Raw genomic sequence first — 12500 nt, 5'->3', positions numbered from 1 at the left:
TGATAATAGTTATAACAGTAGTAGTGATATTAGTAATAGTAGTAACATCTAATAGTAACACTCTGACTACTCGCGAACGTTACTTTAATGTCTGAACGAGAAGGTGCGACGTAACGTTTGGCGTTGACCTTGATGGACCGACCTCCTCGCTTCTCCGTTGCGTTGTCGTTGTCGTATTCTTCGACCCTGATTATGGTATTCCTTAATTGCAAGGAAACGCTTATCGCATGGCCGCCGACAAGAAAAAGCAACATTACGAGAAGCAAGATCATGAGTTTTCTGACGCCTTTTTTATTCTTTTTCTTTTTCCTTTTCTTTCCTTTTCTTTTTTTCTTGCTATTTCCAATTGTTCTCCATATTACATATGTATATATGTAAAATTACGTACGTACGTACGTACGTATGTATGTATACATGTATGTATATATCGTGTGCAAACACAATGCCGAATGGTTCCACTCAATTATTTCACGAGAGGGAAAAAGAAATAAAAAAGGAAAAAAAAAAGATTCATTAACGTGCGAAGATATTTCAAAATGGATGTCTCTACTCGATCGAACGAACTCACTGAAGTCCAACTTTTCAATTTCTATTGGCCAATACGATATCAACGAAAACGAAAACGAATATTAGAAAAACTTGCTGATCAAACACAAGACACTTTGTTTCTTTTTTTCCTATGTACGATACTTTAATAAATAAATAAACAATAAATATAAAAAAAAAGAACACTCTCATTCTCTTTTTCCCTTGTTCTCTCAATATTGTTTATTTTTCTCTTTCTTTCTCACTCGCGTATTCTCTCTCTCTCTCTCTCTCTCTCTCACTCTCTTTCTTCGAAAAATAAAATGGTCGACGACAACCCCAAAAATACTTACGTAAGATCGAGGGGGTGCGTTTAAATCATCAAAACTTATTTTTTCTTTTCAGCGATACCAAATGTCTCAGTCACGACTTTACAGCTATTTAATAAGAAAGAAAAGATAATAATGACGATGATGGTAGTGATGATAATAATAATAATAATAATAATAATAATAATAATAATAATAATAATAATAATAATAAATTATTAATAATAATAAAGAAATATAGATAATAAAGAGAGATTAAAAAAAATCACTGAGAAGTGAAAGAGACAAAATCAAAAATGTTTCTCGAAACTTTTTTGCTTTCTCTCTCTCTTTCTCTCTCTGCCCCTCTCTCTCTCTCTCACTCTCTCGCTCTTTCTCTCTCTCTCTCTCCCTCTATCTCTTTCTCCTTTTTCTCTCTCTTACCTTTACGAAAAATATTTTACAAGATTTTCAATCAACTTTAACCGTCGAAAATTAATATCAACCATACAAATATATATATAAATAATATAATTGTATCCTCGCATGGAAAATAAAATTTTGTTATTTGAGAGAGAGGGGAGAGAGAGAGAGAAAAAGTGAGAGAGACACACAAAAAAAAGAGGGAAAGAGAGACAAAAAGAAACTATTCTTGATTGTTTTTACCGTCGAAAACTGTAGTCGCGAATGTATGTAGTTAATATATAATATATTATAAAAAAGGAAAAAAAAAGGAAAAAAAAGAAGAAGAAAAGAGAGAAAAAGAAAAAGAGACAGACAGAGACAGAGAGAGAGAGAGAGAGAGAGAGAGAGAGAGAGAGAGAGAGAGAGAGAGAGAGAGAGAGAGAGAGAGAGAGAGAGAGAGAGAGAAAAGAAAAAACAGAGAGAGAGAGAGAGACAAGACGCGTGCGTTACCGAGGACGTACGACTACTGACTGACTCGACATGAGTAAGCGCGCGATTAGTTTATAAACTCGATTACGTCATTGTGCGCGCGCGTCGCGAGCCGAGCCTCCGTTTATCGCCGTCTTTGATTGGCTCGGCATAACTTCTCTACATACCCCCGCTATATTTGAATTCGTCTATGATAAGAGAAACGAGCCAATAGTTGTCACTTTACTCACGCGTTTACGACGTCAACGACCGATAGGAAGAAGACGAAAAGAAAGAGATACATAGATGAATAGATTGATAGATAAAAAGGTAAGTAGATAGAAAGAAAGATAAAGATAGGGATAGAGAAAGTAAATAGAACATTTTTTGATAAGTCTGATATAGAAAAAAAGAAGAAGAAAAGTTGAAAAAACTGATCGTGGAATTTTTTACACAATCATAAACGCAATTCATAATCAATTTTTAATTCGTCATTTAAACACACTTTATAATCTGATCTATTCTATTTCTTTTACATTATAATTATATTTAATAATTCGACGATATTTAAAAATAGAATATATATATATATATATATGTAATCTTTTTATTTTCTTTCTTCTTTTTCTCTTTGTTATATCTTTCTGTAAGTTAATAAAACTCTATTTTGTTAAATTAAAAAAAAAATTGAATTATCTGAACATTGTAATATTATTATACTATAGTATAATTTTTATATTATATGTATATATATGCACCATATAATAATGCGTTAATATTTCTTAATTCTCTGCAGTTAGAATTTTACTAGTTATTCGTATTTCATACAATTTGATTACATTTTATTATTGCATATCCTCTCTCTCTCTCTCTCTCTCTCTCTCTCTCTCTCTCTCTCTCTCTCTCTTTCTCTCTTTCTCTCTCGCTCTCTCTCACCCGCTCTCTTTCTCTCTCTCTCTTTCTCTCGTTGCGTGACCTATATCCTAACTAAAAATAGTCAATGAAATAATGGTTGCTAAAGCGATAATCTTTATTTTTCTTTTTGTCCTAGTAACACGTGTAACATTAATAGCTAAGGGCTATAATAACAATATCTTCCGCGTAGATATAACGAACTATAAAAAATCTCTTCCTTTATATTATTTAACAAATCGTTGAATTCGATTTTCATTTTTCAGAGCAAACGAAAAAAATACAAATGCCTTATATAAATATATTAGTAATATTATTATAGTTATATTAGTAATATTAATATATTGATATATATATATAGTATTTCTTTGTTTGTTACTTGAATTATTTAAAAATATATAAATAAGTAAATGAACGAATTAATTAATTACTAATGATAGGAATAAAAGAAAAGAGGGGAGAAAAGAAAGAAAGAAGGGAAAAAAATGAAGAAGAGAAGAGAAAAGAAGAAAATAAAAAATAAAAATAAATCTACACGATCAAATAAATCATCCTTTTCGTTTCAATATTATTAATATATGCGCAATCCAACGGATAATATCGATCAACGAGAGAAAAAAAAAAAAAAAAAAATCGATAGAGGAAAAAGACAGGAAAAATTTACAAAAGAGGAACGGAATTTTTGTTGCATTTCATTTCCATTGTTACCTTTTCTGATAAACAAAATGTTCGATGCGTGTCATATCGCAAATAAAAAATCAAAGAAAAGTCAGTTTTTTTTTTATCGACAGATACTTAAAATTTTCTTATCAAGAATGAACGTATTATTAATTGATGAATCCATAATTAACACGCCATTAAATAATTCAAATATGCGCAATTTATCACGAAGTCTTTTCTCTCTCTCTCTCTCTCTCTCTCTCTCTCTCTCTCTCTCTCTCTCTCTCTCTCTCTCTCTCTCTCTCTCTCTCTCTCTCACTCACACTCTTTCTTTCTTTCGTTCTTTCATTCGCTAATATACAGCTGTTATTAGATATGAAAATGTAACAGGTGCCATTATGCGATTAAAGATAGAAAGAGAAAGATAAAGAGAGAAATTATAGTGCATGGTTTTCTTCCGAAATAATTAAAAAAGATAATTATAAAGTACGAAAGGATGAACAATCATCGATCCACAATCAGTTATAATATAAAGAGAACATAATAATAAATAATACTTTCACACATCGTAGAAAATAAAAAAAAAAGGAAGAAGGAATTTATCGCATTATCGACGGTCGATAATATCAAATGTTATAAATCAAGAAGACCTTGACTAGTTAAGTTCTTCACGTCTATCAATGTCAATTTAAAATAGAAACTAATGGTAATTGTTTTGCATTTAAGCTCATTGATGTTAAAAAGGAATAAGGAGAGGAAAGAAAAGAAAAGATCCTACATGAAAAAGAAAGAAAAAGAAATAATTTTGATAGAGATAAACAACAAAAATTTCATTAAAAATAACGAAAAAGAAACGAAAGAAATACATTCGTGGTACGATCATTAAAAGGTACGAAGACAATATAAATAAAAAAAGAGATAAAAAAATAAAAAAAAAAATAATAAAAATAAAAAATAAATAAAAAGAAAATAATAAAAAGAACGATATAACGTGTGTAATACCAGAAGACGAATGAAGTTATGTAATGGTTGCATATAATTGCGACAGATTAGTACAAGTCAATCTAAAAGAAAGAAGAAGACGACATATCGAAGTCCACGACGCAAGCTATCTCTATCTTTGTTCACATTCCTGAACTATAAAGAGAGAGAGAAAGAGAGAGAGAAATACGATTACAAGTTTCGATAACGTATATTCTCGTACATTTTCGTACATTTCCGTAGATCTTCGTTAACTTCCTTTGAACTAATCGTCGTCAGTCATCTCGAATATTTTCATGCAACAGATCGCAGAATAGTCATTTCTTTCTCTTACCTAATCTCACCATCATATGTTTATAAACGCAATGTAATAATATCGATGAAAACGTGATTCGTATGTTTGACGTCTATAAAATTCCTTTGACGTCATGTTACAACGTATGCAATGATAATTTACGATGATAACAGTAATCGTCATTATTTATCCACTTTGTTACGATAATCCAATGTAAAACGCATGACCATAAAAAAAGCGAATTTTTTTTATCTGTTATTGAATTCCTTTTTTCTTTTCTTCTTTTTTTATTTTTTTATTTTTTTATTTTTTATATACATATTTAAGAGACGTGACAAAATTGAAAGAAGTCCTATCAATCCAACTTTTCCTTGACTGTTTTATTATTATCAATGATATATATATATATGTATATATATATATATATATATATATATATATATATATAAAAGAAGATAAACGAGAAATTCGAATGAGATAATGATTTTATTGTAGAATATTTTCTTTTTTAGATTTAATATATGGAATGTAAGAGTGTCGCCACCTGACGAGTTTATGAAACACTATCGTAAAATAAACATTCTCGATAATTTGTCGATCGTTACCGACGATCGATAATATAGAAATTCTTTTTCATATACCTACGGACAGTTTTATCATTCTTGACACGAACGAAAGAAAACGTGTTAAAATATTAAATTGACAATAAATTTGCAAGTGAAAGACGAAATACCAAGGACACTTTTATTCGACGACAATTTTATTAAACGCTCATTCATCTCATTTGTATTACCAAGAAGCCCATCTTTATTTTGTCTTCTTTTTTTCGAAGCTAACAGACACACGGTTTTGTATTCTATTTTATTGTCTGACGTTTTTGACTTTGGCCTTGAACGAAGATTCCAGTGGACTAATTGAATTCGAATAGTCAATTCATTCAACGCATTTATCTTTTAGTTTAAATTAACTCATATAAAGTTTGCCCAATCTAATCAACTACAATTTACTCTAATATAATTATATATACAATAAATAATATTTTACTTAATAATTATAATATATATATTACACATATAATTATTAAATATTATAATAGTTAGTTATTATTATTAATTAGAATTTATTTCTATTATAGAATTACTATTAGTTAGAATTTTTTAAATAAATATTTGAATTAAAACAATAAAAATACGATCTCCATCTAGCGACGAGATTAACGTGTGCAATATAGCACGTAAGCTATGTCAAATACCTTCCGAAAGAAAAGTGGTATACGTGATGACCGATGCGTAAGCAAAGTCTACAATGTGTCACCACTAATCTCGCGCTAAATTTAAACTCAAGATGATTGGGAGAATCTTCGAATAAATTTACGAACAATTTCACGAACATAAATCAAGAATGTTATCAAAATATCTATCATCAATATTGTTTATAGGTTATGTTTGCAATATGTGAAAATTATTCTTCGATATAAAATAATAATAATAATAATAATAATAATAATAATAATAATAATAATAATAATAATAATAATAATAATAATAATAATAATAATAATAATAATAATAATAATAATAATAATAATAATAATAATAATAATAATAATAATAATAATAATAATAATAATAATAATAATAATAATAATAATAATAACAACAATCATAATCATAATAATACGTAATTAAAAAAAAAAAAAAAAATCAAATCAAGTTAAATCAAATTTGTTAATAATTATCATAGAAAGATAAGGGAGAATCTAATCTACATTTAACATATAATAGGAAGAAGGCAATATAATAAAATCTAAATCGACAGGTCAGCGATTATTTCATTAAATACTCTGACGTCAAACGTCACAATGACCAATCATAGATCGAACGACGAGTACCTCGTTAAAATTGTCGAACAAATCATACGTAGTACGCGCGTGTGCGTCCTACGTCCGTTAAAGGAATTCGATCGATTTATGGTTCTCAAATTAAAGAGAGAAAGAAACAAAAACAAAAGAAGGAAAAAGAAAAGAAAAAAAAATATTGAGAAAAAAAACAACTCAATTTTTTGATAATATTTTTTCGACTTATTTTTCTTTCTTTGGTTATGTCGATTGTAAACACGATTTATAAAATTCTTTCATTTTAATAATGAAAATAATAATAATACGAACGAATTATTATTGTTATTATTATTATTATTATCATGATGAATTCGTAAGATAAAACACAGATTTAAGGAAACCTCGGAATAAAATGAATAATAAAATATTCAATTACTTCCGCGTGTATGCGTGAGTGGTCACGTGCAGAGACAGAAATCCTTGACATTGAGAATAATGTGTACACGATTAATCTCTATGATCATTATAAATAGCGTTATCATCACTTATTCTAGAGAACAGGAGCACGATAGTCCAATGAATTTTGTTTAGTAATATACATAATATAAATATTTAAATAAGCAGATTGATATCGTTAAAAAAAAGTAATTAAAAATTTCAACGAATAGGAACCATCGAAAAAAAAAAGACTAGCGGCGATTTTTCTAAATACTTTCTTTTTCCTTTTCTGTAGAAAACAATGAGCAGACAAAAATGAAAAAGAAATTAATAAATAAATATAAGCGTATTGTTCAATACATACTCAGTAATTCTTGCCGCATCGCGATAGGTCGTCAATCTGTAACAAAAGGCAAAGAGAAAAAAAAATTAAAAATTAAAATAAAAAAAAAAAAAAAAAAAAAAAAAAAATTATACCGAAAGTTAATGAAACATCGAATTTTATAAAATCAAAAATTAAAAAAAGAAAAGAAAAAAAAAGAAGAAAAAAAAATAAAAATATTGTTAATCCTCACAATAAAATTTTCTTTATTAAAAATGAATGCAAAGAATGCATTTTACATTTGAAAATATATATCCTTTGAATTTTTTCCATCGATATTTGAAACTAATCAACTATAAATATTTACAAATGCATATTAGAGAGAAAAGAAACAAATACATATTACAGAGAAAGTGAGATAGAGGCAGAGAGAGAGAGAGAGAGAGAAAGAAAGAGAGAGAAATAGAGACAGTCGAAATAATTATAATTTTCGAATAGAAAATGTGATGCAAGATTCGAAGAAATTAACGCAACATGTTTTAATGTAACGTGAGTACCTCTCACAATATTGAGAACCCCTAGAAGCCGAGCCTCTCATCCGACAACTGGTCGAGCCAATGACGGAACGTATTGCGTACGACGCCCACAAAATCGACCAATAAAAATGATTCTACGTTGGGGGCACGTCCGCTTCGTATCCGCTTTCTCTGAATCGTTTATAAACTCTGATAGATATTTATATGAGATTTTTCATGGCTAATTTTGCGCGGGAAGAAAAAAATAAAAAAAAGAAATATCAAATTACTACACAATGTTTGTGAAATATCTTTCAATCAAATGTCGAAATAAAAATGACGATCGATATAACATAATTTTTATTATTACGACGATGATATCTTTCTCTTTTTTAAAACATTGAAATCTGATCGATCCATTAATTATTAAATCTTACGTAAACTTTTTTCTTATCTTAAATAATTATCGTAAAATCTTATTGGTCGGTAACCCATTAAAATTGAATTAACGTTTTATAACCTAACATTTCTTCTTCTCTTTTACTGTGACATTCGTTTCGATTTCTCGACCTTCGGATAAGGACGAGAGAAGAAAATGTTTTCAACGACCCCTATGATTTTCTAAGGCTAATTTTATCCAGCATCTTGTATACTCGAATAAACGTTGAATATGTTTTATCTTTTTTTCCTCTCTTCTCTTTTTTTTCTTTTTTTCTTTCTCTCATTTTCTTCTTTCCAGAAACCATCCTACAAAATATCATCTTTATTTTGCGAACAGACCCAATCAAAATGGCGAATATCAGTGAATGACGATTATTGTTAAAAAAAAAAAAAAAAAAAAAAAAAAAAAAAAAAAAAAAAAAAAAAAAAGCCGATAAAAAAAGATTGATTAGGGAAAGTAAGAAAAGTGACGAAAGTTTATATCGAAAAATATGTTTGTTGGTCTTACCCTACTATCTAACATCTAAATCTAATAATAACGTTCGTCGTCCCTGTAACTTAGTTTAAAATCAATTTTGGCAAGTTTTCAATTGTGACATTGCCGCGCTAAATCTATGTTGAATATGTTAACAAAGAATTGTTATATTTCGAATCGTCCAATGAAATTTTTTTTTAATATATATATATGTATATATAATGCGCGCTTACACAAATTTATTTTTACGCAGTCTTGAATTACATTTTTTGAGAAAAAAAAAGAGAAAAAAAGAAGGAAAAAAAGAAAAGAAAAGAAAAACTATTTTCAGAATAGAGTGAGTAGATCATAAGTGTTCTGATTTTAATTACAAAAAATTCGTCTTAATTTTTAATACGGATAGAAAAGAAAAAAAAATTATAACCGCGCGACATAACCTATACGTCTATATAATATCCGTTTGATTAAAGTATACTTTCAACGATATTGACTACCGACCTACGAACGAAGTTACATTGAAATGTCGGAGGGTTGAATTAATCCAATACACGTCGTAATGTTCAACGTAGGTTCACAATCTCTTAAAAAGGAAAAAATGCGATACTTTTCTTTCTAAATTCTTTTTTCCTTTTTTCCCTTGCAGATTACTCTCAAAGTAAAAAAGGCCAAAAAAAAAAAAAAAAGAAAAAAAAAGAAAAAACAAAAAGTGATCAAATATTGATCATTCTAACCTATCATGCAAAGGATCACGATCCTTGATTCTTAATACTTTACAAATAAAGATCTTACGAGCTATTAATAAATAATATATAAACATTTTATACTAACGTCAACTTTTTTCTCTCTTCTTTTTCTTTTGTTTCTTTGTTTTTTTTTCTTTTTCTGTTTGATTTTTTACTTTTTTAAAGATCAAATAATACTTCCGAGAAAAATAAAACGAGACTTCAATAATGTAACATTATTGAAAAATGATGGGAAATCAAAGCCGGCATATCGTCATCGTTCAAAATTCAAATAAATATATTTAATTGCACGATTACTATAGAATTGACGTATGACGGGTCATCGCGCGAAACGCACGTCGTCGATATTATTACGTAAGTCCATCTAAAAGAGAAAGACGTAGGTACTTACATAGCTTTGATATTTGCTCTTTGAAATGACGAAAGTCTATCTCCTCATCGTCTTAATTTTAAATGAAACGATCTTGATAAGTGATAAGAAAATTATATATGAAAGAGATAGAGACAGAGAGAAATAGACAGATATATATATATATATATATATATATATATATATATATATATATATATATATATATTATATAGAGAGAGAGAGTGAGAGATTTAAAATAACCTCAAAGATATATTCGATAACATAAAAGTAATTATTAATTATTAATTATAATTATTAATATTAATTAATATTATCGAATATTTATAAAAGAAAAAGTAAGTTTTAAGAAGAAGTAATTTATTAAGAAAGAAGGTAAAAGAAGAAGAATAAAAAAAAGAAACGGAAGAAGGAAAAACTAAAAAAAAAGATAAAGGAAACAAAAGAAAAAAAAATTAGAAAAATCATATATTCGCAAGAAATATTTAATCTAAACGCTAAATGAGCGTGGGAAGAGGGAGGAGGAGGAGGGAAAAACCAAGCGTGATCGATCGAAAATCATGAGTTTACGAATCGACTAAAACACGTGATAGAGAAGCTCCCCCCAATAAAAAGAGGGAATACAACAAAGCTCTACTCAAACGTACCTGGAATAAATCAACCAATCAGAGGTTCCTTCAATCGTCCGACAATTTTCGTTTTGAGAATACACTTTTTTCTATCTCGTCTTTTTTTTTTCTTTTGCTATTTCTTTACCCCACTTATTCACTATGAAAACACTTTTTTTTTTTTTTTTTTTTTTTTTTTTTTAATTACGAAGACGGAAAAACCAAGATCAAAATTAAAGTCTATTCGATTAAAAAGTCACATCGAAAAAAATAGAAAAAAAAGGAAACAAAGAAATCCCCCCCAAAAAAAAACAATGAAAAAAGGAAATCAATAAAACAATTTGTTTTTTTTTGTGTAAAAATAAGTTTACATACGAGAAGTATGTAAATTGTATTATTTTTATTTGACGTATTATCGGACAGAGAAAATCTTTTATTAGATCGCTATGAAGCGCGTTGCTAAAAAGAAAAATGAAAACGTAACACAGTACCAACAGCACGAGACGTCTATCCGCAATACATAAATGACTGTTCGCGAGAGCTTAACCATGTACCACCAACAAGTCGAGACTGACTCTCTTTTGCCCTCTCTTCCAAACCAAAACCTGCTCTCCTCTCCCACTCTTTCTATCACCATCTTTCTCCCCACCCCTCTACCGTTCCACCACCCTTCATCTTAAAAGACCTTCTCTTCTCTGAATAAGATACATACACATATATATACACATATATACATACGCATTTCAGTAGAATGAAACAAAGTCACATATTTCATGATTCTTTCTCGATAGTACTCATTAAAAAATTTTTCTTTAAAATACCTGACATTATTCATTAATTATTATCCTATATAAATTATTTAGAAACATAACAATTATCATTTAACTTCATTTTCGACATTTATATTGTATCGGTATTATATCGAAAAATAAATGATAATTTTAATATACCACGACTTATTATAAATTCAAAATTGCCTAAGTTCTCTTTTTTTTTTGTCTTTTTTATTTCTTGTACGAATCTTTTTAAGACGCCATCTTGAAAAAATATCATCAAATTGAATATTTCCATTATATATACGTATATATATACATGCGAATATATATATATACATATATATATATATATACGTACGTATATATGTATGTATATATATTCTACATATAATCTAACAAAACGATTAATTTAACTGAGATTATTTCTTAATACTACTCAAAGACGTAAAATAACTCTTATTCGATTAAAAAATTCCAATTAATTAATAATATCAACTTTAGTGGATTATTTTCGCCAAATCATTATTTATTCTCGTTCATCGACGACAAAACAATTCCAACCGACCTATACTCGTTGACGACCCGGAACAAACTGGTTTGTCTGAGAGCACGACACGTGCAACAGGGCTAACTGCCAGACAACGAATGCGTCCGTACAATCCCGAAGATAACCGAGAATAACCACGTGCCAACTCGCCGAATCATTCCAGCATCTTGTAGCAGCCATTGCGAATATATATATATATATATATATATATATACACATATATATACATACATATATATATATCTTTTTCGAAATATTGTGTTTATTAATTAATAAAAATATCTTTATTAAATGGTGACTAATCGAGTTGAAATTTGTTTACATAAACAATCGTATCGACCGAGACATATTTTAATAAGAAAATTCATTAATTATCGTCATGAAAAATTATATACGAATGTTATATCATATTTTTATTAAACAGAAAAAAAAGAAAGGAAGAAAGAAAGAAAGGAGAAGAAAAAGAAAAAATTAACCTATCAAAAGAATTGATACTACGTTTCGTAACAAAAGGTAAACTACGTTTTAAATTTGAAATTCCATTCACTATCTAAAGATCGACATACGTTTTCTTATATCATATTACAAAAGGAACGTATGCATGTATGTAAGAACGTTTATGAAATAACATCGATCGATAACAATAGAAATCGATGTAGTTTTCGAACGACTATAGTTCGTGTTCGAGTCGCTCATACTTGTCATGATTACTACCACTGTAACAAGAAAAAAAATATAAAACAAATTTTTTTTTTCCTTTTGTTTACGTTTACAATAAAAATTACGAAAGATATTTACGAACGTGAAGGTGAAGACGGATTGCCTAGAGCTAACCTCAAAATCAACATATAAGAATGTAGAAAAAAAAGGAGTC

General features: G+C 28.3%; 1 protein-coding gene across 13 annotated transcripts in view; it reads right to left on the bottom strand.

Moving 5' to 3' along the window:
* LOC118441392 (trehalase) overlaps nucleotides 1–12500 on the bottom strand; it is a 43019-nt gene that overhangs the window by 24192 nt on the left and 6327 nt on the right. For 6 of the 13 annotated variants that reach the window (XM_035865703.2, XM_035865701.2, XM_035865704.2 and 3 more), the window contains one exon: nucleotides 7194–7229. The exons of 1 other annotated variant lie outside the window; for it this stretch is intronic. In XM_035865703.2, the coding sequence (XP_035721596.1) occupies nucleotides 7194–7229 (36 nt within the window). Of the gene's footprint in view, nucleotides 1–878; nucleotides 963–1499; nucleotides 1539–1748; nucleotides 1767–7193; nucleotides 7230–10342; nucleotides 10477–12500 lie in introns of those variants that run through there. 6 more of the 13 variants (XM_035865707.2, XM_035865710.2, XM_035865709.2 and 3 more) reach the window with 6 other exon arrangements.

This window comes from Vespa mandarinia, chromosome 11 (genome assembly GCF_050613455.1).
Source record: "Vespa mandarinia isolate Hongniang chromosome 11, ASM5061345v1, whole genome shotgun sequence".
Classification (NCBI taxonomy): domain Eukaryota; kingdom Metazoa; phylum Arthropoda; class Insecta; order Hymenoptera; family Vespidae; genus Vespa; species Vespa mandarinia.
This window is presented reverse-complemented; position numbering and strand designations above follow the sequence as displayed.